At 32.1% G+C, this 27,970-nt stretch overlaps 2 protein-coding genes across 7 annotated transcripts; one reads left to right on the forward strand and one right to left on the reverse strand.

Moving 5' to 3' along the window:
• LOC111715208 (ATP-dependent 6-phosphofructokinase) lies at nt 1-26,740 on the forward strand. 6 transcript variants are annotated; one of them, XM_023490500.1, is made up of 30 exons: nt 1-321; nt 1,111-1,220; nt 2,196-2,235; nt 2,908-2,974; nt 3,332-3,378; nt 3,456-3,508; nt 4,166-4,253; nt 4,357-4,473; nt 4,713-4,802; nt 6,642-6,790; nt 7,351-7,426; nt 7,875-7,975; nt 9,318-9,453; nt 10,477-10,565; nt 11,019-11,045; nt 12,341-12,448; nt 12,512-12,626; nt 13,411-13,516; nt 13,992-14,065; nt 14,983-15,080; nt 15,696-15,784; nt 16,238-16,305; nt 16,454-16,515; nt 16,999-17,043; nt 18,067-18,159; nt 19,765-19,841; nt 20,811-20,883; nt 21,658-21,705; nt 25,652-25,733; nt 26,222-26,740. In XM_023490500.1, the coding sequence occupies exons 1-30, from the start codon at nt 259-261 to the stop codon at nt 26,267-26,269; spliced, it is 2,439 nt and encodes an 812-aa protein (XP_023346268.1). In that variant the 5' UTR covers nt 1-258; the 3' UTR covers nt 26,270-26,740. The 6 variants fall into 6 exon arrangements, with proteins under 6 accessions (XP_023346268.1, XP_023346271.1, XP_023346270.1 ...); XM_023490503.1 differs by having other exon boundaries at nt 20,820-20,883; XM_023490502.1 differs by lacking the exon at nt 11,019-11,045 and adding an exon at nt 11,142-11,168.
• Nucleotides 21,782-27,841, reverse strand: LOC111715209 (tyrosine--tRNA ligase, cytoplasmic). The gene is made up of 17 exons (XM_023490507.1): nt 27,780-27,841; nt 25,435-25,628; nt 25,108-25,346; nt 24,822-24,888; nt 24,660-24,724; nt 24,468-24,542; nt 24,164-24,247; nt 23,996-24,094; nt 23,842-23,926; nt 23,632-23,777; nt 23,482-23,574; nt 23,246-23,404; nt 23,096-23,169; nt 22,882-22,994; nt 22,649-22,747; nt 22,506-22,588; nt 21,782-22,095 (listed from the first exon to the last, which is right to left on the reverse strand). Exons 1-17 carry the CDS (start codon nt 27,797-27,799, stop codon nt 21,907-21,909), a joined length of 1,884 nt encoding a protein of 627 aa, XP_023346275.1. The 5' UTR covers nt 27,800-27,841; the 3' UTR covers nt 21,782-21,906.
• Between the last annotated feature and the right edge of the window lie 129 nt (nt 27,842-27,970).

Raw genomic sequence — 27,970 nt, forward strand, 5'->3', positions numbered from 1 at the left:
CCTAAGTTTGAAATATGAAATGTTTAAACCATCAAGTTGCAAAGATATAGGGATCTGACATTCTGGTGACAATTGCCCATAAAGTTTTATACTAGGAGAAGTTGTGGCATCACGAGATAATAATGATACATCCCAGAAATATGAAATATGCACAAACTATACAAAAAATTGCAGAAAAACTTATCGAGTTGGGCATTAAAGTTTAAAGAAGAGTCATGTTCTTTGATAAATGTTGTTTTCAGATTGTGAAAGTTTAAGATGGGGGATAAAGTTGCTGAACATGAACCCTCTCCCTCCCCTATGCCTATTATACCTCTACAGGTAATTATATAATTAATTAGTCAAGCAATTAATCAGTTTATTAATTGATAAATTGATTCTCTAAGTGAGTTATTGCAAACCTAATTACTTATCTAATGATTTGAGTAGTTATTTAGTTAATTAATTATTGATTAGATAACTGATTGATTAATTAATGTATACATTTGTTGTTTAATTAATTAAATAGCTGATAGATCAATCAATTAATCGGGTAATTAATTAATTAGGTGAATAATTATTAATTTTTATGAAAATTCATCAAAAAATACTTGTTTGTCTCTATAGTTTAAGAAACCCTTAATAAAGAGTGTTGTAAATAATTCTAGCAAGCGTTCCTTGGATTTCTACAGCAAAGACGACTATGAGACGACTACAAAGAAAATCAGCAAATTTAACAATTTTTCTAGAATTTAATATGTTTTGTTGTCATATTAATTATTTTCTTTTGTGACCTTTTATAAAGTGTTTTATAAATGATTCTGTCAAGCTCTTCTTGGATTTCTAAAAAATGTAGTAAAAACAATATTGACAGTTTCTCTAGAAAAGGTTTAAAAGTCACTTTTGTCAAGCTATAAAAGGGTTATTTCAATTAACATACGCAAATTTAAACATTTGCTAGAATCTGATAAAGGATTCATGTTTGCATTGTTATGTTAATTTTATCATAAAATAACCCTTTATAAAGAGTGTTACAAATGTTTCTTAGATTTTTACAGCAAATACGAATTAGAATGTAATAAAATAGGTATTTACAGTTGAACTTTTAAAAATGGTATTTTCAACCTGCAGGTGCAACGTAAGTTGGTGGAGAGAGGATCTCAAAAAGGAAAAGGGATAGCTGTCTTCACCAGCGGAGGCGATTCACAAGGGATGAATGCAGCTGTCAGAGCAGTTGTCAGGTAAACCAGCTGTCAGAGTTTTAACCAGCTGTCAAAGCTGTTTTAGGAAAACCTGTTGTCAGGTAAACCAGCTGTCAGAGCTGTTGTCAGGTAAACCCGCTGTCAGAGCTGTCGTCAGTTAAACCAGCTGTCGGAGCTGTAGTCAGGTAAACCAGCTATCAGAGTTGTTGTCAGTTAACCAGCTGTCAAAGCTGTTTTAGGCAAACCTGCAGTCAGGTAAACCAGCTGTCAGAGCTGTTGTCAGGTAAACCCACTGTCAGAGCTGTCGTCAGTTAAACCAGCTGTCAGAGCTGTTGTCAGTTTAACCAGCTTTTAGAGGTGTTGTCTAGTAAATCAGCTGTTAGAGCTGTTGTCAGGTAAACCAGCTGTCAGAGCTGTCGTCAGTTAAACCAGCTGTCGGAACTGTTGTCAGTTTAACCAGCTGTTAGAGGTGTTCTCAGGTAAATCAGCTGTCAGAGCTGTTGTCAGGTAAACCAGCTGTCAGGATTATCCTCAGATAAATTTCAAAAAAGAAAAAAATTACCAAAAAAATGTCCCAAGGCATTGTTATTGATCAATCTTTCTACCAGTGCTTAGGATCCATTTAATTTTGATGCGGATCCGGATCCGGATCCAGATCATTTCTGAATTTACTGAATTTACAAAAAATAATTTTCAAATTTTTTGTTTTATTTTTTTTTCGCTTATTTTTATCCTAAAACTTGATGAACCATTCAGAAATAAGTAAATTTTAAAATCTCTCTTTTTTCAAAAGTTCAGATTTGGGTTTTAGGAGTAAAAAAGTTTTTTTTGCAGTTTTTAGTTGATATTTTACCCCTTGGATCCGGATTAATATCTTTGAGCCAAAATCTTGCGGATCCAACGGATCCGGATCCGGATCCTAAGCACTGCTTTCTACATAAAGTTTGTTATATAAAGGTTAATTATAAAAACTTTGCTCTTGTGTATTATAACTAATTTTTTTTTACTTTTCAGGTTTGGAATCTATCTGGGTTGCAAAGTATTCTTTATAAAGGTAAATTTAATCAGGATTATTTCATGTTTTTTTTTGCGAAAAATGGAAAAACATTGTCAGAAAAAATTTGCTAATTTACCCAAGGTTATAATGCAAGGAAAGTTAATTGCAGTTTCAGTATACTCTGCGTACATATTGCAACCAGTTCTCTTGTAAACAAGAATAGATGCATCAGGGTTCGTTTAGTATCCGAAGAGCATAAAAGCACTTAATTTTGATAATTTTGATAATTCACATAATAGTTTCCTATGACCAGAATATTTCATTTATTTTTTATTTGAAAGATGGATCCCACGTCAGGCTGTGACATCCGTCTTGTGTTTCCATTACCGCCCAGAGACAGTACACTGCAGTACAAAAGATGCGTACACCGCTGAAATAACTTTCCTTGCATTATAACCTTGAATTTACCTAACTATATTGACGGTCAATTCTTATAATTGGATGATGATAAGCATATTATCATGAAAAAATATGATGAAATAAGCCGTTAAAAAAGTGTTTTAAAATACTCAAGTGGATTTATATAAACAAAGATTTAAGATGAGACATTTTTAGTCATCTGTCCCTTTAGAATTTTGGAGGGGAAGAAGGGTATTGTATACTGGAGGCAGTTTTATCTTTGACAAAATATCGGAGGCATTTTTGATTAAAAGTCCATTTAATGTTTAGGAGGGATACCAGGGTATGGTTGATGGAGGTGATAATATTGTGGAGGCTAACTGGAGATCTGTCTCAGGGATACAATTTACATTTTATTTTTTTCATCTACATATTGATTTCAATTTACCAATTGGTAGTTTACTTTCCAGTTTGATATTGTAAATGTGGTTCAACGAGAAAAGACTTTTTTTTTAACTCGTCGCTGCTGTTTTTTAATAGATTCTCTCTTAGAGATTTTTTATCACTAAACTGTAAAAACTCATAACTAAACTAGGATTTGTTCTAAACCTCCATTTTGATTTCCTAGACAACATCAATCAACTCCAAATTAAATCAGGATTTTTAAATTGCTCTACAATCTAGATCATTTTCATAAATAGATAAAGCATTTTATTATTTTTCAATAATTAATTTTTGATTTGTATCTAAATAGGCATCATCCACAAGGGAGGCACCATCATCGGCTCTGCAAGGTGTATGGTAAGGAAGAAGAAAAAAATTTAAAAAATTTCAGAAAAAAAGAATTCAGAAATTTTGAGAAATTTTTTTTTGTTCAGGAATTTAAAGAGAGGGCAGGAAGATTGAAAGCTGCCAAGAATCTGATAACAAAGTAATTATTAATTACTTAATTTATTAAATTATTTTGTACTATATCATTCATGCTTATTTCTTGGTAAATTTCATTATTGCTGTAAAGTAATCATCGTGCTATAATGTTAAATTAGAGGTTAGAATTTTCAAATTTTGATTTTCTCAAAGTAAATTTAGGACTAAATAACTATATATAAACATCAGAATGTTTCCTGCTGTAGAAATCCACAATTTTCCTATTTTGGTATTGACTCTCTGAAGCTCTTGACTTTAAGAGTTTTTGTTGTGGAAGAGTTTATGTCACTGTTAAAATATTCGTGTTTTATTTTGTTCGTTCATTGTTTGTGAACGACCCATTTCGCTCGTTTTTTAATTGTTAAAAAAATGATTTTGTTCTTAAAATTATCGTTCATTTTCCATCTTTTTCGTTCGTTTTCTCACGAAACGATCGATCAATAAAATCGTTCGTTCAGGAAAATCTTTGTAAATCGTTCGTTCAATAAAATCGATCTTCCAGTAAGAAAATGATCTTTTAAAAGTTTGTTCGAAAAAATTAGGTGGACAGTTTACTAAGGTTTGTGTTTTTATGATGAGTAGAATTAATTGACAATATTAATTATTTATTTATTTGATATTAGACATCTAGAGGCGAAAAACATACTAAAACGGTTTTTAGGGGAATCTCTAATCTGGTTGTGATTGGTGGAGATGGTTCGTTGACTGGAGCCAATAGGTTTAAACAGGAGTGGAGCAGTCTTCTTCAGGTTTAATAATTCGTTTATTCATACATTTTTTCAATTATACATTTTTTCATTTATTCAATTTTTAATTTTTAACTTTTTATTCATTGTTTCATTGTATGTTTAGGAATTGGTTGAAACTAACCAATTATCCACTGAATTGGCGACAACTTTCTCCCATTTGAATATAGTTGGTATGGTCGGATCAATCGACAATGATTTCTGTGGAACAGATATGACCATTGTAAGTATGGTTTAAACAGCATATAAAACATCTGAATCCCAAATATCAATATAAAACGCATGGCGTAAAAGTAATTACATTAACATCACAAAATGGGACCTGTTACAGCTAGAATGCCATAATTTCTAACCTCAGCAATTTTTGTTTGCTCCTTTTCTCCTTAGCTATGTACATTACAGTATGTACAATGTACTGTAAGCATGCTGTACAGAATGTACATCAACAATTTTATATTGTAGGGAACTGACTCTGCTCTGCATCGTATTATAGAGGCTGTAGATGCCATCATACCAACAGCCTCCAGCCATCAGAGGACATTCATTATGGAGGTCAAGTATTATAAATTCATTATGGAGGTCAAGTATTATAAATTCATTATGGAGGTCAAGTATTATAAATTCATTATGGAGGTCAAGAATTATGAATTCATTATGGAGGTCAAGAATTTTTTATGGTGGTTAAATATCATAAATTCATTACGGAGGTCAAGTATTAAGAATTCTTTATGAAGGTCAAGTATTCATTATGGAGGTCAAGTATTAAAAACTCCTAATGGAGGTCATCTACTAAACTTTCATGATGAAGGTCAAATATTCTTTAAGGAGGTCAATTAATAGTTATTGAGGTTAAATATTCTTTCTAATGGTCGAGTTTATATTATGGAGGTCAAGTATTCATTTTCGAGGCTAAGTATTTATTGCGGAGGTCAAGTTATAATTTTGGAGGGCAAGTGTTATTTTTGAGGGTCAAGTATTCTTTATGGAGTTCAAGTATTCTTTTCGGAGGTCAATTATTCTTAATGGAGGTCAAGTATTTATTATATAGGTCAAGTATTCATTATGGAGGTCAAGTATTCATTATAGAGGTCAAGTATTATATATTCATCTTGGTTTCGGTAGAGAAATTTAAAATGTAAAATCTACATGAATGAACTTTGCTAATTTTTATTGATTATTTCAAGTTTTTCTGAATAAATTCCTAGATATATGCACATTGCACATGTTTGTAAATTTAATGCAATATGTGTTTATCGTTCCATGAATATTGCGTTTGGTAATTTTTTGCATAATAGCATACAAAATATGTGTGTAAGAAAAGTAACAGAAAATAGCGAAAATTATTCACATATTTTCTGGATTGTGGGGTTGGGCTGGAAGTTATAATGATTAAAAAAAGAAAATTATAATTATATTTAGGATAATAACGATGATCAAAGTGATTATAATGATGATTAAAATGATAATAAGGATGATTAAAGTTATTTTAATGATGATTAAGATGATAATAATGATGATTAAGATGATAATAAGGATGATTTCATAATAATGGTAATAATGATAATAATGATTATAATGATAATAATGATAATGATAATAAGGATGATTAAAGTTATTTTAATGATGATTAAGATGATAATAATGATGATTAAGATGATAATAAGGATGATTTCATAATAATGGTAATAATGATAATAATGATTATAATGATTATAATGATTATAATGATTATAATGATTATAATGATAATAATGATAATAATGATAATGATAATAATGATAATAATGATGATTACAATGATAATAATGATGATTACAATGATAATAATGATAATAATGATGATAATGATGATAATGATGATAATGATGATAATGATGATAATGATGATAATGAAGATAATGATGATAATGATGATAATGATGATAATGATGATAATGATGATAATGATGATAATGATGATAATGCTTATGAAAATTAAGAAGATTATGATAATAATGATAATAATGCTTATGAAAATGATGATAATGATGATAATGATGATAATGATGATAATGATGATAATGATGATAATGATGATAATGATGATAATGATGATAATGATGATAATGATGATAATGATGATAATGCTTATGAAAATTAAGAAGATTATGATAATAATGATAATAATGCTTATGAAAATTAAGAAGATTATGATAATGATAAAGGTGATTAAGATTATTACAATGATAATGATGATAATGATGATAATGATAATAATGATAATAATGATAATAATGATAATAATGATAATAATGATAATAAATAATGCTTGTGAAAATTATGATGATTATGATAATAATATTGGTAATAATGATAAAGGTGTAAAGATTATTACAATGATAATAATAACAGGTAATGGGACGACACTGTGGGTATCTTGCTCTAGTAGCTGGGGTTGTGAGTGAAGCAGATTTCGTCTTTATCCCTGAATGGCCGGCAGAAAAGAACTGGCCGGAGAAACTCTGTAAGAAACTGGAGATTGAAAGAAAATGCGGGCATAGGTAATCCTGGACAAACCTACCCAATATTTGTCATTACTTTTCATTGATGGTGAAACTAAATGGCACTTAAAGATCAAAAATTTCAAATCTATCTAACACCAGTTCTTAAGTTTTCATTGCACAATTTTAAGAAAAAGTTTAAAACATAGTATAAAAAACAGTTCTTATCACTAAAGCAAACAATTTTTGAAATTTCGAGAAAAGAACAAATAGACGGTATTTAGTGGTTTGAAACTTATATTTTGATACCTGTGTCAACATGTTATGAATCAGTCGTCTGCTGATTCATAAATATGGTCTATGATGAAGTGTTAAACCTGAGTTCAATCTAAAGAATTAAAACCCAACTTATATGTTGATACCCGTGTCAACATGTTATAGCAAAGTGGAAAAACTGACCGAGAGGTTTAAAAATTCCTTAATAACTCGAATGAGTTCAAATTATTTTAATAATGTTGCTTATAATTTGATACTGTATATATTTTTCTGGTGCAAAAAGGATTTGACATTTCACATTATTTTTATATTAATGGTAAGGATTAGAATTGATATATTTTAAGGTTGAATATTATCATTGTGGCTGAGGGGGCAATTGATATGGACGGAAATGCAATTACATGTGAGGATATTAAGAAGGTATTGTTTAATATAAAAGTTTAAAGCCTTAGTTTTGTGCACTGTGCAGTAGTTATATTAGTGCCTGATACTATTTGGATAGTCAATAAAGTATTTCAAGAAGTATAAGCTTTCGCTTTATTTTCAAGGAATGTTGGGTTTAAAATTGTATTTGATGGATTTTTATGATTGAAATTGGAGGATTTCTGGATTTGATTAAAATAAGACTGAACATTGAAAATAAGATCAATCAAGGTCGGTTTAATTTTGATAGGGCCTAATTTTGTAAGTCAAGACTAAGGGCTGGAAGCTGTCAGATAAGTGACAGAACTCGCCATCAGCTGATTCATAAGTAGGGTCTAAGAAGAAGTGTTAAACCTGAGTTTAATCTAAGGAATTAAAACCCAAGTCTAAGCTTTTAAATCGCCAGCTCAAAGGAAAAACATTTCATACGATAGTTTTTATTTAGGTGGTTGTGGATAACCTGCATCAGGATACAAGGATCACTGTTTTGGGCCATGTTCAGCGGGGCGGAGCTCCCTCCGCCTTTGATAGAATTCTCGGCTGCAGGTTAAATATTTCCATGTTTCACAAGATAAAAAGGAATTGTTTGGTATGATTGCCTGAAATGATTCAAAATGAGATCTCAAGGAAGCCAATGACATTCTTAATGCCATAGCTTTTACCAGAAAGTTACTTTTTAAAGGATCTCTTGGGCATTGACCTAGGAATGCCATACTCTTAAAATTTTGTCCCAAACTGTATCAGTCCAGGTAAAACTTGTCCACTATCAAAGTCAACCAGGACAAAATCCACACAGCTACAATCCCGTTAACTATCAACACTACTACCACCGGGCACGTTCTCGGTGTCAATCGGACACTAGCTATTAATTGAGCTCTAACTCCCACACAGGGACCTAAGCGTAGCAATCAAACAAGCTATTAATCAAGCACTAAATGCCATATAGGGACACAAGCGTAGCAATCAAACACGCTATTAATCAAGCACTAAATGCCATATAGGGACACAAGCGTAGCAATCAAACACGCTATTAATCAAGCACTAAATGCCATATAGGGACACACGCATAGCAATCAAACAAGCTATTAATCAAGCACTAAATGCCATATAGGGACACACGCGTAGCAATAAAACACGCTATTAATCAAGCACTAAATGCCATATAGGGACACACGCGTAGCAATCAAACAAGCTATTAATCAAGCTCTAAATTTCACACAGGGATACAAGCATGTCTATTAAACAAGCTCTTAATCGATCTATACCAAATACCTAGGTATGATCTCAGCCCATATGTTTCCACGAGGACACAGTTTAGCTATCAAACAAGTTTTTAATTGATCTATACCAAATTCCCAGGTACAATCTCAGCCTGTATGTTTCAACGAGGACGCAATTACTCTACACTGTAATCAAAGCAGAGTTTCTATATTAACTGATGTATTTTAGGTTTATATGTTACAAGTTAAAGTTAATAGACATGATTAAAATTCCTACGTCGTTATCTATATCACATGATTAAGACAATCATGTTACGTATTTACGAATATAAGGTAGTTAAACTTTCTCAACACATGTTTACAGCGTAGTTTAAATTGAATGTACATATTTAAAGGATTAACATGGATAGATATAATCGTAGTTAATCTAATCACAATGCATGTTTTAATCATGTTACGTAGCTAATGATAATATATCTAGGTATGTTCAGGTTAACAAATATGGGGATTGCTGTATTTGTTACAGAATAGATAGTTAATAATGTACTGCAGGTTTACAGAGTATCATGTGACCCAATATTTATTACAGAACAGACATAATGTATTTTCTTAAAAATGGTCGCAAATGTAAAAATTTATTCTCTTAAAAACGTTGGAACTTTATCCAGGATGGGTGCAGAGGCTGTCCTTGCTTTGATGGATGCTACCCCAGAGACAGAAGCATGTGTTGTGTCTCTGGACGGAAATGCCGCGGTCCGTGTTCCACTCATGGCCTGCGTTGAGAAAACACAAGCTGTGACGAAGGTATGGTCAAGTGATATGGAATCAATCAGGGATTTAAGTGATGTTTATCAAGAAGCATCGCTAGTTAGATGACTGAACGAAAGTTGTAAGCTTTTTTGCTTCCATTCGTATTAATCTACAGTTGTTGACTGAGATCATAGCGATGAGTGACAAAAGATTCAAACCTGCCAATTTACTCAATAGCCAGGGGGTGTTGGACAGCTATTAAAGGGAGTGTTCGCGAAAAATTAAAGGGGGTATAGGCTTACGGCGAAAAATAATCGCTTTTGATTGCTACTAATCTTACTTCTATCTGTTGCCTCCTTAAGGAGAAAATTGTTAAAAAAGAATTTTATCGAAGAACGTAGCGTCCATACAAATTCAGAAAATTGCAATATACGACTCGTATCGTAAAATAATCAATTTAATTTCAAACAAATCATTCTGATATTATAACTATGATAACTATGATAATTATGACTCTAGTCATCGATTATTTTTCGACGCATTTGTATAAAGTTAATATTTCATAATATTTGTTATTTGTTTTATATACATACAATTCACTTAAAACGACTTTTTTCCGCTAGGTGTCTCTACCACGTGTAATCATTCAAAGCATTGATAGCAGAGACATGGCGGCCAACTATTTTGGCGTTTTAAGTCCATTGTATACAAAACGAATAAAAAATATTATGAAACATTAACTATATACGAATGCGTTGAAAAATAATCGATGACTATAGGTTGTAATATCTGGATGATTTGTAAGTAAGATAAAAGTAAGATTAGAAGCGATCAACAGCGATTATTTTTCGCCGTAAGCCTATACCCCCATTCATATTTCACGAACACTCCCTTTAAGGTTCCTTGACGTTCACCACTTTAAAAATGTTATAACAAAGTTTCATGTTTCAAGCTTCAAGCAGTAAAGTAAGCACAGTTCGGAAAAATGTTACCCTCAATAGTCATTACAAATGGGAAATGCTTCTTTTAAAGAATTTTATTCCTATACAACCTGTAAATAATATTTATTGCGTGAAGGCTATGGCTGACAAGAACTGGGAGCTAGCTGTAAAGCTGAGAGGGTCATCTTTCCAGAGGAACCTGGACACCTACAGAATGCTCACCAAGTAAATATGAATTTTTCATTAAACAATGGAAGTTTTTGCGCAAAATTAATTTCAACTACGCACAATCATTATTAAAAAACAATGTCAACTTGTCGGCGTGTGCAAATCCCTCAATGCATTGCTATTCAAAGTTTAGCTTTATTTTGAGAGAAATGTGCACCTGTTGAAAATTGCAATTGCTCATAAAATGTTTTTGATTTTTTTTAGCAGGAGCCTTTACTCATTAGTTGGTTAGTTCATGGATTATTTATGTTCTTAAATTGCTTGTTACAATGATAAAACGAGTGCCAATCATCAGCATTCAGTTACTTAATCATGATGATATTTACCAGAAATTACAAAGCATCAATTAAAAAAATATTGTTCTTCAACAACATCCTTTAGATACAAAGATGTCGCTAGATCTCTCTATTTTATACATTTTTAAATAATCAAGGATTGATTGTAATTCAGATTGAATCCGGAAATTACTGGGAAAGGGTGAGTTTGCTTGCAACCCCAGTAAATTATCCCTTTCTTTTCCCTCTCTTCCTTGTAGCTTTTATTTTTTTTCTTCTCAGATTTACATTTTTTAAGATTGAATCCTGGTGTTTCAGTGAACGGGTAAGTAGGCTTGCAAAGCTCTGAATCTATTTTTTTAAAAACCTTTTAGAAGAGGAACTTGTTTCATTTCCAGGTTTTCAGGTTTTTCAGGTTCTTTGTGATTTTTTATTCTTTCCCCCTCTTTAATGTAACGATGTTTGTTTAAATGTATAAATGTTTTAAAAGAATTTGAATTGGCATGTAAAACATAAATTTTTTTACTTATCAATCAGATTTTATTTTGACAGACATGTTTTTTTTATTGTTTTATCACCAAAAATTCGAATGGAAGGGGAAATTCTTGGACAAGGATTTTGTAAAACGTATTTTGAAATAGTTCTAGTGATTATATTTTGATTAATACTAGATACAGATAGGTTAGGGAACAGAACTTGAACTAAAAACCCAAACAATTTTAACCCATTAAAGAACAAAGGTTATAAATTGTTTTAAGTAGCATCAGAATATTTTTAAGAACAGTTGAAAGGAGTAGATGTTTTTATTTAGCAGTTAAAAACTTTAACTAGGGTTTCCTGAGGAAACATTGTCTTGTTCTTACGCTCAAGGGAATAAATCGAAAGGGGTAATTACCAGACAAGGACCAATTAAAATTCAACAAACTTTCATGATAATCTCTTTAGACATGAAAAGATTTTTAATTTTTTTATTCAAATCTTGAACTGAAACAATATGAAGGCCTTTAACATATTTTGCCTTATACTTCTGTTTTGCTTAAATGGTTTTTGACTTCATTATCCTTCTTTCTTCACCATAAATTATGGCACCTTATCTTTAAGTTCCAATTGTTATAGTTATTTAGATATTTTCTAAATCAGGGTAGATATTACTTAAAAGCATTGAGTACTTTTTCAAGTGGTTTTGTAGTAGCTAGCTAGGTAAGGAGTGTTTCTTCCAACTTTTTGTAGCAAGCTTCTAAGAAAGAATCTTTGGCTTGGGACTAAGTAGGATTGCGGAATTTGAATTCCATTAGATGTCTATTATTGATAAAGTCAATGAAGACAAAATGTAAATGGCTGAGTTTCCAAGAACTTCTTTTTTAATCCTGATACTGTGCGCTAAAAAGTCTAAATCTGGATGACGAGCACAGCTTTTTTTTACTATTTTTTTTCTTCATCCATTTCACGAACCTTCCGTCTTTTGTCAGGGATAATTATTTGAATATTTATGTCCAGAGTGAAGCCTCCAAGTGGTTTAACTGACTGCCCTGGATGGAACCTGGCTGTTATGCACTGCGGAGCGCCATGCTGCGGAATGAATGCCGCGGTTCGAAGCTTCACAAGGCAAGTCGTCTTTGTTATTACGATAATGAATTTAAGAATCAATTAATTGATTTTCCATTTTAGAAACTGCATATTCTCTGGAAATAACCCCCTTGGTATCCACAACGGTATTGATGGTTTGATTAAAGGAGAAATTAAACCTATTGGATGGTCTGATGTCACTGGTTGGATCGCAGAGGTTGGTTTTCACAGATTTAAATATTTTCACTTAATATATTCAAACATTTGCATGTTGTTTCAGTTTTGGATATTTAGACAAGAAAAAGACCCAATTAATAAATATGAATACTGAATGAAGCCCTATTTCCGGATATTAATGCTGTTCTGCTTTGAATGATTTATTTTAATTTATTTTTTGTTTATGGAGCTCTGATAACAAACTATAAAATTTTACCTAGCTTTACTTTGAGATTTGGGGAAGGGTTAACTCTTTTAATTTGGTATTAATGTCCTTTTAAGGTGGTATGTTATCCCCACAATTTAGATCTTCCAAGATCCATTTTGGAAATAAAATACATAGATTAGAGTGTTAACATGATGGCCAGAATAAACCTCTTGCAAGGAAATATTTTTTTTACCTGTAACATATTGCTTCCATAAGACTTGACTTTGAATATGGTTTCGGCTTCTTTATCGCTGGGTTCTTCCCGAAACACAGGATTTGGTAGAAACTTCATCTGACCACTTACACTTCCTTAAGAAATGAATTAGCCTGGTTGTTAGAGAAATATTGGGGAAATATAGAAAAAATGAACTTTTTTAATTGATTATAATCAAATTTCTATTTATTTTGTTCAAGAAAAGGATATAAACTACCACAAAATTAGCAAATAAATATGGAAGGTCGGCACTCACTGGTCTGGATTTCGCAGATTTTTCTAAAAGAATTGAGGGGTTGGTGATCTGACTAAACAAACAGAAAAGGATGAAAAACTTCAGGTTAAAGAGGTTTAACATTTTAGGGTGGAGCCCTGCTGGGAACCAAGAGAACCCTACCAGAGAAGGATTTCGCTAAATGTGCAGAAAATCTGGAGAAACACAAGATTCAAGGACTAGTCGTCATTGGAGGTTAGTTGTAGGTTAATTTGTTATTGAAGGCTAGACGTACAATAAGTAGTCATTGGAGGTCAGTTGTAGGATTAGAATCATTGGAGGCTAATGAACGGTTTATAAGTCATTGGAGGTCAGTTATAGGTTAAACTTTCATTTGAGGTCAGTTGAAGGATTAGAATCATTGGAGGCTAATGAACGGTTTATAAGTCATTGGAGGTCAGTTATAGGTTAAACTTTCATTTGAGGTCAGTTATAGGATTAGAATCATTGAAGGCTAATGAAAGGTTTTTATCAGTCAGTTGAGGTCAGCTGTAGGATTAGTAGTTATTGAAGGTCAGTTGGAAGTTTAGAATCATTGGAGGTCAGTTAAAGGGTTAGTAGTCATTGGATGTTAGCTGTTACTTAAAAAGTCATTGGAGGTCAGTTGTAGCTTACCCAATGTGAAATTCAAACATATTCAGCTCATCAATGGTAAAAATATTATGTTTAGGGTTTGAAGCATTCAGTGCAGTTCTTCAGTTTTCACAGCAAAGAGATAAATATAAACAATTCAGGATTCCAATGGTAACTTTTTTGTTTGTTTAATTTTAGTTTAAGATATTTGTTAAAACTGGAATTATAACATAAAAAGCTCGAAGCATGGGTGGATTCGTAATCTTCAATGTATTCCCCCCTCCCTTGCTCTGAAAAGGAAGAAAAATCTTATGTAATAATTTAATGAATAAAACTGTTAATCTTATGTTAAAATTTTGTTTTACTAATTTCCACCTGCTGTTTCCTATGTCCTTCTCTGCAGCTCAGAGTTAAGTGACCCTTCATTTAAAAGGTAGCATGTACGATTCTCAGTAGCACCCTTTAAACATTTCTCTGATCAATAATGAAATTAATTATTTTCAATTCTCTTAGAAAATGACTTGCACATTTATGATTTAGAGAAATTAAAAACGTGTTGATTGAATAACACCGAAATCTTTCTCTTTGATATTTTGATAGAGGTTTAAAGGGTGTCGGTGTGAGATAGACATCCACCTTTTAAATGGAGGGTCATTTGAATCTACCCCTACAATCCCTTGAAGGGACTGAAGGGGTAGTTGTGTGACGTTTGAAGATTTAAGTGATCTAGGATGTGGGACATAGTCCTAATCACTGAACACTTTGCTTTTAAGCTGTTTTATATTTAAGAAATAGCAAGAGCTACTTTCTAGAAGTGACAGAAAATAAAAATTTACTGACGAGTTTTTGAAAACCGCTTTTAGCGTAAAATATTCAATTTTTTCGAGGGACGCAAGTAACGGATCAGCTGGGTTCACATAGTACGCAGCGTACACCAAGTTTAACAGCAATTAAACCTTATTCTAGAGATGTACGGAGCTCTCTCTACTCGATAAACAGTAAAATGTTTAAAGGGTACCATTGTAAATCGGACATTACCCTCTTTGCATGGAGGGTTATTTAAAATATCGCTTACAGTCCCTTTAAAGGTTGTTTTGCCCGCCACAATCTCCAACAACGTTCCTGGGACAGATTTCTCTATTGGTGCAGATACAGCCCTTAATGAGATCACAGAGATCTGTGACAGGTATATTGAGAAGGGGACGGGAGAGGGGGGGGGGGGGGGGGGAAATGGACAAGCACATAAACTTCTTTTGATATTCATTCTACTGAGTTATAATCTCAATATTAAGAAAATTACACCAGTTTTTATAAACTCTGAAATTAAGTGTATTTACAGGTCTAAAATCAAACGTATAGAATTTAGTTTCAAGGCTTTAGTCTGCTTTTTCTGGTTTTATCACAATATTGTTTCAACCATAAAATGGAAAGGTCCCCAAATTTTGTAACTTTTTATGTAAGAACTCAAAGCCCTAACCGTCTGACTGTCTAGATACGACCTGAAAAAGTCTTGTTTTATTTGATTTTCACTAATTTAAAACAACTTTTTTAGCAATCTAGTTTGCTTAGAGAACATTGATTTTTTTTTGCCGAAACCATGTCTTAATAATATAAATTTACAAAACTTGACCCCATGCCATTTAAACCATTTTTGAGCTTTCTAACTTCATTGTCAGATAAATAAGCTTAGATATTATTTAATTTTTTTAAATGTCAATTTGTAAAGTTAATATTTTTTACTTTTTCCTCCCTTACCCATTTAAATTCAGATTTATCTAGAAATTTAAATATTGTTTTTAAGAATTCGGCAAAGCGCCCAGGGCACCAAGCGTCGAGTCTTTATCGTTGAAACTATGGGTGGATACTGTGGATATCTGGCTACTATGGCAGGTTAGGATATTATTTTATTACAACTTTCGGAAATATCCTACAACAGATTATTATTATTATTATTATTATTATTATTATTATTATTATTATTATTATTATTATTATTATTATTATTATTATTATTATTATTATTATTATTTTATAAGAGTAAACCAGGAACTGTATGTATGTTGGAACTGTATGAGGTTGCCCAAATCTATAATTCCCGAACTTAATCAGGAACATTTAATTTTAAAGCGAAAAAGGACTTAATCAATGAAAAATGTCCGACTCTACTGCGATGTCTGCAATTGGTTTGGTCGTTGTTTTAGCATATAAAGGTGTTATCAGAGATGTCCGAAAGGATTTTTATTAATCCCTCTAATACTGATTTTGAAATGGATTAACAACAAATTTAACAATTAACTTTTTTTATCAATCAACAATTTTTATAATATGAATATTTGTTTCCAGGTTTAGCCGGTGGGGCTGATGCTGCATACATATTTGAGGAGAAGTTTGGTATCAAGGATTTAATGAGGGTAATATATCTTAGTTCTGTATCTTGGATTTAATGAGGGTAATATATCTTAGTTCTGTATTTAGGATTTAATGAGGGTAATATATCTTAGTCCTCATTGTATAAAAAACTATTTTTTTAAATTCCATTAATTAGTATTCTCTATTAAGGATATGGATATCATGGCGTATAAGATGGACGAAGGGAACATCTACCGTGGTCTCATCCTTAGGCAGAGTTCAATTGATTAATCAATCAATCAATCAATCAAACAAACAACAAACAAAAAACAATCAAACAATCAATCAATAAATTCTTTAAACAATTTATCAATCATTCAATCAAATTATCAAATAAAAATACCAACAAATTTCTTCCACAAAATCTGATTTTTTATGCCTATATCTTTAAAATCCGATGTCGCAGACATATCATATTTCAAATTAAGAATTCCAATAGGTCAAATTTTAAAAGTTTTAAAAAGAATTATCTATTTAAATCAATAGGTTAGTTATGCTGTAATTTGTTACCTAATGTTTCTGTTTGGTGAACTAGAAATGATACTGATCAATTTCCAATTTATGGTTTTAAGGGAATCATCAATGTACTGTACTGTACAGCACTGCACTGCACTGCACTGCACTACACTGTATTGTACTGTACTGTACTGTACTGTACTGTACTGTACTGTTGAATTGAACACTGTCTGGAACAGGAATGAGATGGCCAGTGAGAACTACAGCACCGACTTCTTCTACAGGTAAAAGGTCTCCCAACAAGATGAGACTTGTAAGGGGACCGTAAGTGTAAATTCAATTGACTCTCCATGCAAAGATGTCAATGTCCGATTAACAACGGTACCCTTGAAAGCTTTGTATGATCAAGTATGAATTAGACATAATGTTTTGTTCCATTAAAATGTTTATTTGCATTTGTGGTTTCTCTGCGAAAGTGATTTGTGCATTTCTTGTTTAAAGAAGCAATGGAGAAACTCATGGAAATAAACACTCGAGTCAGAAAAACGAAGATATCTTCCAAGTTTTTATCAGATTAAGGTTTCAAGGGTACCGTTGTAAATCGGGCACTGCTTTCTTTGAATGGAGGGTCAATTGAAATTACGCTTACAGACCTTTAATGAGCACCTTGAACTCCTTAAATCTAAGGATTCTAGAATGAATTTTGTTCAATTACTGGGATATAGCCTTTAAATGAAATGCTATTGCTAAGTAAAAAAGAAAGCGATAAGGTACAGGAAACCAAAATGTAAAAATATCTTTTTAAATTCTTACTCTTTATGGTTAACCCTGCAGTAATAATAATAGTAATAAACGATCGACCATCATCCCAACACCACACATTAATGGGATTTAAGTGACCCTCCATGCAAATATTACATTGCCCGATTCAAAACGATATCCTTGTTACCTTAATCCGATCAAAAATGTGGAAGATTCCTGGCTACGTAATTTTAAAAACAGTTTAAAGAAACAAAAACATTGATGTCTAATTCATACTTCAGAAAAAGCTTTCAAGGATACCGTTGTAAACTGGTCATTCCCATCTTTGCATGGAGGGTTGCTTGAAATTACACTTACAGTATTTATGCTAAATAAAAAATTTTATTTCAAAGATTTTTCTGTTTTTATTTGACTGGGGTTATGTGAGGTCCCACAAAAAATATATTCCTGGTGTTTGGACACGTATTGGATCCAAAACAACATAGAAATCCAAGTATTATAATCAATATAATATATTCTTATATAACATATTATGTACATTACAGGCTGTATTCCGAGGAGGGTAAAAACAAGTTTACAGTTCGTCAAAATATTCTTGGACATATGCAGCAGGGGGGCTGGCCTTCGCCCTTCGACAGGTAATAGGAGTAAGATAGGTACTTGGGGTAGGAAAGGTACTTGGAGTAGGATAGGTACTTGATGTAGGATAGGTACTTGGAGTAGGATAGGTACTTGTAGTAGGATAGGTACTTGGCGTGAGTAGGAACGGTACTTGGAGTAGGATAGGTAATTGGAGTAGGATAGGTACGTGGAGTAGGATAGGTAATTGGAGTAGGATAGGTACTCGGAGTAGGATAGGTACTTGGAGTAGGATAGGTATTTGGATTAGGGTAGGTATAACTTGGAGCAGGATAGGTACTTGAAGTAAGATAGGTACTTGGAGTAGGATATGTACTTGGAGTAGGATAGGTACTTGGAGTAGGATAGGTACTTGAACTAGGATAGGTACTTGAAGTAGGATAGGTACTTGGAGTAGTATAGGTATTTGAAGTAGGATAGGTATTTGAAGTAGGATAGGAACTTGGAGTATGATAGGTACTTGAAGTAGGATATGTACTTGAAGTAGGATAGGTACTTGAAGTAGGATAGGTACTTGGAGTAGGATAGGTACTTAGAGTAGGATAGGTACTTGAGGAGGATAGATACTTAGAATAGGATAGGTATTTGAAGTAGAAAAGGTACTTGAAGTAGGTCTGGTAGGATGGGTATTTAAACAATATTTATTTTATTTTAAATGTTGTAAATTCTATTTAAGGGATGTCCTATTTCCATACTACAGAGTCAGACTCAAAATGACTTTACTAAATCAAATCTCAAACTTATTTATCTAGTTTTTAACTTAACCAGTCAGAGTAGAAATGTAGTATGGGTGAACAAAGGCAAAGTTAAACAAGATAAATATCTCTTATTTTTTGGATTCTCTTAAAGGGACTGTATGTATACGTAAGTCTAAGTAAGTATCTATTTAACGATGGCATGCCCAATTCACAACGGTTTCTCTAAAAGTGAATAGTACTGACAGTTTCTTTAATTGTTTCTGCAGCATAAATTTGCGAGTCACTTAAACAGAAACCACAATTGAAAATAATAAATTTTCAGATACGAAATTTATATTTTTTACGACCCCCCCCCCCTCCCCGAGCAGGGCAAAAATATGAGCTTTTATTGGGTTTGGGGGAAAAAATGAAGGAAAAAGGTGGAAGGGGAAAGAGGAAAGGGAAAAAGGGAAGGGGAAAGAGGAAAGAGAAAAAGGGGAGGAAAAAATGGGAAGAGGGAAGGGGAAAAAATGGAAATAAGCAGAATCAGAAATGCTTGAATAAAAACTCAGGGGGGACCTTGAAGTTAACCTTTTAAGGGCACCAAAACTCTCCATTATGCTACTAAAATCCAATTTTCTTTGCAGCAAACTTCAAGTTTGCATGGGATTCAGAAACCTGTAAAATATACCTGTTTTTAAGTTCTGGATTTGGGGGAAAATGATGATTCTGAAAGGGGTGGGGGGGGGGAAATTATTAAATTGTACTGAAATTAGCTGTCCTATTCATTCTTGATCAGATGAACCTTTAAAAGGAACTGTTGTGAATGAGAAATGCAACTCTTTTAAGATTGGAGATTCATTTGAAATTACGTCTATAGTCCCATTAAAAATTAGATGTGAAAGGATCCCAAACTATAATTTTAAGGAACGTGGCTACAAAGATGGCAGCCAAGACAGTAAACTGGTTAATTGAACAGCTGACTCATGTGGCCGCAAGAGATGGTAAGTCTAGTGTGCTTAGGATCCACTTCATTTTGATCCGGATCCGCTCTGAAAAAAAGTGGATCCGGATCCAGGAAATGAACACAAATTTCTTCGAGATTGATCAAGTTGATTATGTGCTTTTGGATCCGCATTTTCTTGCAGATCCTAATCCTAAGAACTCTCTATAGGTTATCATTCACATAAAGAATCTTTTTTCTTTAAAAATCATCAATATTTTTCAATTTTTGTAGAGGTTTTTTAAATTGCTAAATTTTAGCTTTTCGAGAAAAATTAGTTGTATGCAGTGGGACTCACAGCGGAAAAAAAGCGACTGTTCGACTCAAGTTATAATTTAAAAAGTCCATTGAATATGAAACATAGCAATTGTTCAGTTTACACGAACCAATTTCACTTGATAAGTGGATTTTCCATTTACTGGGAAAACTAATTTCATTTTAAGAAAATAAATTTCTTTTTCACAGTTTTATGATTCCCAATGTACATTGTACAAAAATCTCATTAAATTTTGTTAACTCGTTTTTAATTATTCTTCCCTTGGAGGATTTTAAGTCCAATGATCAACATTCTATGATATTTTTTTTTAATTTTGTCAAATTTTCAGTTCTCACATTATTTTGGCAATTTTAGTCAACTTAATTTTATTCTCTTCCTCTTTTTGATTTGAATTAATTGATCTTTATTTTTTGTTTAAACTAATAATGGTTATAAACATTTTTTGCTGCTTTTTTAGTAACAGGTAGAAGAAAGCTCTCCAAACTTTTTAAAAAATCAATTTAGGGGAAATAAGCTGATATAAAAAATTCAGGGGTGTATATATTCTTAAAAAATAATCTCCTCCTTTCCCCGGAAATTTGGTATCTTCAAAAAGGTTGAATAAAATTGTCTTCTGATTACCATTTTTTAATTTTTAATTTTTCATCCCTGTACAAATCTTGAGATAGTCCTTTTAAAAAAATAAAATCTCAGATGGTTCAGGAACCGTTCATGCTGATGATCCTTCCACTGCTACTCTGCTCGGCATGCGCACCAGATCATACAGGTACAAGTAACTTACAAATTACAAGTGAAATTTTTTCTTAATATTTTAATTTGTAATTTGTAATTACTATTGAGGCTAATTCCCCTACAGTGCATAACTGTTGGGTGGTTCTAAATTCTTAAATTTAACCATTACAATATTACACTTGAACTAGTAGTTGAACCTTTATAATGAACCTCCGTGGGAAACTATTAGTTTATAACTTTGCAAAATAAATATATTATTAAAAATATAAAAAATATTTTTATTGGGGACAAAATACAAAGTTAGGTTAAATAAATTGAGTCCTTGCCACAAACTCTTATTTTCTACTCTAGTCCCTATATCTTTGCAGCCCAATGTTGTAGATTTTAGATATTTGCAACTAGTAAGGAACCGTTAATGCTGTTAAATTTTCTGACTAGTTGAAGTTTCTTGCGACACTGCATTCTTTATATTTGACGATACCAATGTTAGCTGGAACCAAGTAGCTGAACCTTAGAAATTAAACCTTGATTTAATAGTTTTTATCTTTACAACTGTTCTCACTGAATCAGAATAACATGTTTTTAGTTCTGTTTTAATTTCAATGCGTTAGATTTTAATTGACGTTGTTTAATTACAAAAAAATATCACAAAAAATTTAAAAAAATTCTTTTAAAGTTTTCGAAACTACTTCAAATAATTTGGCACTTTGTCTTGAATACTCGCCACATAGATTTTTAGGTTAAGAATGAAAAAAATTATATTTTTTGGTACAGAAAATTTGGTTTAATAAATTATTTTTGTCTCTAGGTTCCAGCCTGTTGAAGATGTTGCCAAAGAAACTGACTTTACATACAGGTTAGTTTTCTATAAACATGTTTTTTAATATTTAATTATGCAATAATTTAATATTAAAAGACACACAATCCTAATAAATATTCTGCAGATTTATTCCAAGCTTTTTATCATTTTATTAATTTTTTTTATGCAAACAATGTTTTCATAAAATAGGAATTTGGTTTTCATTTGAGGCATAATTTTCGCTGGAGTATTTTCTTCTCATTTGATTGGCGCATTTTTCACTTTGGAGACGGTTACTTGTCCTTTGTCGGTGAGAAGGTTGTTTCCTTGCCATTGAGCTAAACCTGCCTCTGAGGTCTTGAAATCTTCGGCAAGCTTCTCCCATACCTTCTTCTTGGGGTTGAGCACTTCATCGGGATTCCCACTCTCATAGCTTTCCACATAAACCTAACAGAGAAAATAGTTTTAAAAATCTGAATTTGGTTTAATATAAAATAAAAGGGCAGTTGTGTCTGAAAAAATAAAAGTGATACTTAATTATTTTTTATAAGAGTGGCGTGTCTAATTCCTTATGGTACCATTTCAGCCTTATTTCACCCAAGAAGAAGGTTTGGGAGAAGCTTGCAAAAGATTTCAAGACTTCAGAGGCAGGTTCAAAATTGTGGAAGATGTTGTTGTTTTTAAAGCTTTGAAATTGGTTAATTTTGACAATTAAATGTTAAAAAACCAAAAAAGTTAATTTGTTAAAAGATGGATATATTATGCATGCTTGATCAGCTTTTTGCGAATTCTAGTAAATTTGAAATGTTACTTTATAGCTAGAATTATTTTTGATAAAATTTAAGCCTTTAGTTTACCTTGTCTCCGGGCTGGCTACCCTCTGGTGCAGCAAGAGGTTCAACTTCCCTAGGATCATCTCTGCTGCTACACAGAACCATTCCTAAACATAACTTTTTATTTTTTAGATTTAATTTTTATGAAACTTTTATGAATTTCTTACCACAAGATTCTACTCCTCTCATCTTGGCAGGTTTAAGGTTACAGAGTACAATCACTAATCTGTCCTTCATCTCAGATTCAGGGACATAGTCAACCAAACCTATTTAGAAAATATTTAGACAGTTTTGTTGAGGGGGGGGGGGTAGTGAGGAACATTTGCACCCAATAGTAGAAAGAATAATTATTTTCAAAAAATCCGATCATTTGTGAGAAAAAATTTGTTTTATTTCTGACCTGACACAATTGTTCTGGGGCTGGGTTCCCCAAGATCAATCTTCTCAACATAAAGTTTTTCAGCATCAGGGTGTCGGCTCACTTCAATGATTCTTCCTACCTTCATGTTCAGCCTGAATGTTTGATACAAATTAATTGAATTTTAAAACTGAAATGGATTTCACAAACTTTTATCTAAGTGAATTTTGAATTATTAGATTTTAAGCTTTTTCACCTGGATGGAATAATATCATCAGTCTCTGGGGCAGCTGCTCCACCTTTTCCTCCTTTTCCACCACTTGGCTTAACCTAAACATTGACATAGTTGAATATCAGATTCTGATCCTATGTGTCTAGAATCATGTTGATGTGTTGCCTTTTCTACCTTAGGTGGGGGTGGGTATGCTGTTGATACTAGTTTCTTCAGCTCAGGCTGCTCAAAAATCTTCCTCACAGGGTCCAGAAGTCGGTTTAGGTATCTTTCTACAGAAGTCTTCAGGTCTCCAGGGTGAATCTTCTCTGCAGCAAACTCCTTTTCCAGATCCTAAGATATCTTTATTTTCAACAACAGAACTTTATAAAATCAAGGATTTGGTTTAAGTTGACTAAGTGAATATTCACCTCAAAAGTAGGGAAAGTAGCATTGCCACCATGATCAGCTGGTCTCTCAATGAGGAAATCCTCTCCCTTCAAAGCTACTGGAAATATCACGTACTGAAAAACATTTTATCAGTATATTTATTACAACAAAATAATACCATTGTTTTTTACCTTGCAAAATGAGAGAACTCCATTATCTGTGATGTTTCCAGGTTCACAAAAAGCTTTCTTAAGCTTCTTCTTCACATCTGCTGCAGAATCTAGCAGATCAATCTTGCTTTCTTCTTCAGAGCTGGACATCTTTGCTCCAGTCAATCCTAAAAAATGTTGAATAGTTACATTTTTATCATTATTTCTAAGATTGATTAAATATTTTATTACCTGGAACCATTGGGTTCATAAAATGGGCTCTTTTAGCATATCCCAAGTGTGGCAAGTATTTCTCAGCATAGGTGAAGATTTTCCTCTTAATAAAATCCTGTTATTTTCTTGTTCTGAATTCACAGAAAAAATGATGAGAATTAAGTTAAGTCACCTGATCCACTCCTCCAAATTGAGCATCAACTCCTAGATATTGTTCATCAAGGGCCTGCAGACCAGGGTATAGAAGACCAGAAAGTAGAGGATGGGAAACCTTAACAATTTTTTCATAATTTTTAAAGACTTTAAATTTTTTTCTATTTTTTATTTTGATTCTTATTACCTGCTTCACAACCTCAGCTCCAGCTTTCCTAGCATCATGCTCAGTAACAATACTTGACAGTCGGTAGACATCAAGAGTGTACTCCTGTTTATATTTTGGTTTAAACATGGGGTCTTGAAATGATATTTGGTTTTAAATTTGCAACCAAATTATTGTAAAATTGGATTAATCTAGTCACTTAAGTTTCAGGAAGGCCAGAAGGGAGTTCCAAATACTGTTTTTTATTTGGAAATGTTTATTTTGCTTTATAATATTTAATTAAACAGAAAATCATGTTTTTAATTTTCAAAACATTTTGTTTCACCTTTGAAAGCTGAAACTCTGTACCCCTGACAAACCTCAGTTTCTCTAGAGGAACGTCAATACTAGTCAACATGGCCTAAATATAAAAAAAAATATTTAAAAACGGATTGTTGGTTTGTTTCACCTTATTATTGGTTGAAAATTTGTCTGTTTAGGCGATTTCAGCATTGCCTTTTTGAATTTATTTTCTCACCTTAATGGCATGCTCATAGTACTCAGTTCTTAATTTGAGCAGTTCCCAAGGAGCCTTCATATTGTCTGTACACAAAAATCAATATTTTTTTACATAATATTCGGATAAAAATTGTCTTTTATTCTAAACTGAAAAAATATGTTTTGATTTATTAATGCTTGCCTAAGTATGCATGAAGGTCTGCAAACAGAATGGTGACCTCACAACCAGCTTTTAGAAAGTCAGCAATCTATAATAAAGAATTGTTACCCACTATTTTAAGGAGTTTAAAACATGTGATCATTGAATCTTAGTCTTAGTCTCTATTTCAATGATGAATATAAGAACAGTTATGCTGATTATGGTAATGCTGTAAAATTTATATTTATAACTGGTTAAAAAAATGCTATTATCTATGAAAGGAGGTCTGCAAACCCCCCCCCCCCCTCTCTATCTGAATCTGTGGTACCTTAGACATAGGAACAAAGTAAGCTATATGGGGTCTCCCAGTGGTGGCTGTTCCCCAGTATATCTTCAGATCTCTAATCTTAAGTATTTCATCTATCCTGTCCTCTCCTAGAACCTCTTGAAGGTTTCGTTTCATCAACTCCTTCTTCTCTTCTGGACTCAAGTTTGACCCTGAGGAGACAGACATCTTAGAAATAGCTTCCTCAACCGACATAGTTCCAGCAAGGAGTTGTTTTCTTTCTAAAATATTGAGTTATTTAATAAAGACAAAGAGCCTTTTCAGCTTTAATTCATTTATTTTAATTTTTGTTCAGTGCAGACAGCGTACCTTGCTTAGAAAAGGATTTGATATGATTAAACCAGCGGAGAAGGTTAGGAAGACTTGTGTCTAGTGGTTGTTCTAGATCTTTTAGAATCTGAAAATCCAGCAAGGAAGGATTCCAGCCAGAGATATAGGGTTGATCAAGCAATAGACTATCAAGCTTGGGACCAAGACTATTTAGGCTCTTATCATAATTCTCTCTGAAATAATTAAAATTGTTTAGAGTGTCTTCTGATGGTAACCAGTGGTGGATGAAGCTGCGTAGTATTATGGACATTTTGGCACAGCATGATTCTACTTATGAGGTAAAACTTTGAAAATTTCTTATTTTTTATTTTATGTATTTTCAAATAACCCTCCATTTAAAGAGGGACATGCCCTTTTCCCAACGGTACCCTTCATTGGATCAATAATGTGGAAGATATCTTTGTATTTAGCTTATGAAGAATTCAATTCTGATAATTTCTTTATTGTTTCTGCAGTAGAAATTTGCAAGTCACTTAATTGGGAAAATCAACTTAAAAAAAATTTGTGGATATCATATTTATTATTGATCCGACAAAGCTTTTAATGATACCGATGTGAATATGAAATGCTACTCCATAAGTGGAGAGTCATTGTAAATTTGGTTTAAGTCCTTAAATGAATAGTAAACGTTAAAGAAGATTAGACCAAAATAATAGCATGCAATTACAGATCTAAATTCAAGCAAAAATGCAATTTTCCGAAAAATAATTATAATCACTGCAAAAATGAAGATAATGAATTTCAAGTGTATAAATATTTTTTTTAGGTGGAAGGATTGGACCCAACATCTACTACTGATGGAGAAACTATGTAAAATCTGTGAGAGTGGATCCTACATCCTTCATGACATAAATAAGATTTTCATTAATCCATATTCAACTCAAAGCTACTGTCTTTAGTTGCAATTGAATCTAAAATTAAAAGATGTGAAAATCTTCTGGACAACAATCAGTGGAATAATTATAGCTTTTTTTATAAAATGCTTTAAATGTCACAAAAGAAAACATAATATTGAAGAACCTGTAATGATCATATATTTAAATCTAACCCAGTGCATGAATTATGAAAGTTAAAATTAAAAGCTTTTAATTTGAATTAACAAATTTTCTATTAAAATGTCCAAATTAGTTGTCGTTTTACGTTTTTTAAATGCAACCTCAGTTTGGCCCAATCATGTTTCATCGTTGAGCCATATCTTAGTCCGATAAGTATTTTTAGAAATCTGTTATGAAATTAACCTGTAGCTGTGTTTAGATCTGTTAAATATACTAAATTTATCCAATAATTGTTCAGTATTCAATGTGTTGGAAAGTGGAAATGTAAAGGTCACCAAAAAGCATTGAACTAGAACGAAAATATCATATAAATGTCCCACTCTAAAAGGTTTGTAAGGATCTGGGCATTTATTTAAGGCTCCCTGGGTATATATTTTCAAAATGTAAAAATGTAATATTGGTGGAAAGGAAATTTTTCGTTTGAATACTTTTTACCCAAAAATTCATTTATTTCCCCACATAGAAAGCAAAATTTGCTTACATTCAAATAAGTTTAGCCTATTCTTGAAATAACCTTTATTAATATTATGAATAGTTAACAAAAATGTTTTTAAGATCGTACAAATTCTGATTGATGTAAGTATCTTGGCCAAATTCTTTCTTATTTCTCATACTTCACAATTACAGGTTTTAAATAGGAGGATGGTATTTTTCAATTATGTTACCTGGATTTTTAATTTTAAAGCTTTCCAAAAATGCAAAAATGATTTATCGTCAAAATTAAATCTTTTGTTATTAATTCTTTTTCATGATGCTCTTTAAATTTAAAAATGAAACACAAAAGATTGAGGGGGGGGGGGGGGGTCCAAAAATCGTTCTCTAGGAATATACCAAAAGATGTTAAGGTGATCCATGTATAAGATGGTTTAACATTTAGAATTAATATTTCTTTCATGTGTTCTTAATTTTCATCATTTCTCAAAAGACATTATATTTAATTGTTTAAGATATAAGGTAGATTTCAATTAATGAAGACAGAAATTAACTTTATGAATGAATAATACTAGAGCTATACTTCTGGTAGTGGTATACATAAGAACCTTTAAATTGTAATTTTTGGTTTTAATTTTGAAAATGAGGTTTGAGCTTTTTTAAGACATTATAAGCTGTGTCCATGGTTAAACATTTTATTTGAATTATATACATGTATCACCCGGTGTACTATAGATAAAAAAATCAGTAAAAAATACAACTACGAAAATATCAAAATTATTATCTACTTAATCAAGGGATAACAGAACACAAAAAGCAAGTGTGTTTTGACTACACCTTTTTAAAGAAGATTCCATATCTTTAAAAGATATCCCTTTAAGCCTGAAACATTAAAAATTAATACACATATTTTAAAGGACATAATTCTATCAAGTGAACTTTAAATAAACTAAACTGACGCAAGAAATATGAAAGTTGCCACATGTCTACAGTACACTGGGAATAAATTTTCAGGGATACTTTAATGG

This window comes from Eurytemora carolleeae, unplaced genomic scaffold (assembly GCF_000591075.1).
Source record: "Eurytemora carolleeae unplaced genomic scaffold, Eaff_2.0 scaffold1377, whole genome shotgun sequence".
Lineage (NCBI taxonomy): Eukaryota > Metazoa > Arthropoda > Copepoda > Calanoida > Temoridae > Eurytemora > Eurytemora carolleeae.

What these genes read in the sequence shown, in the direction of transcription:
- LOC111715208 (XM_023490500.1), top strand. Translation starts at nt 259, where the DNA reads ATGGGGGATAAAGTTGCTGAACATGAACCCTCTCCCTCCCCTATGCCT. An exon ending in AGGACTAGTCGTCATTGGAG is followed by an intron (nt 13,517 to 13,991) that starts GTTAGTTGTAGG and finishes TATTATGTTTAG; the next exon opens with GGTTTGAAGCATTCAGTGCA. An exon ending in GTATCAAGGATTTAATGAGG is followed by an intron (nt 16,306 to 16,453) that starts GTAATATATCTT and finishes TTCTCTATTAAG; the next exon opens with GATATGGATATCATGGCGTA.
- LOC111715209 (XM_023490507.1), bottom strand. Translation starts at nt 27,799, where the DNA reads ATGGAATCTTCTTTAAAAAG. An exon ending in ATGGAATCTTCTTTAAAAAG is followed by an intron (nt 25,629 to 27,779) that starts GTGTAGTCAAAA and finishes TAATTATTTCAG; the next exon opens with AGAGAATTATGATAAGAGCC. An exon ending in GATGATATTATTCCATCCAG is followed by an intron (nt 22,995 to 23,095) that starts GTGAAAAAGCTT and finishes TCAAACATTCAG; the next exon opens with GCTGAACATGAAGGTAGGAA.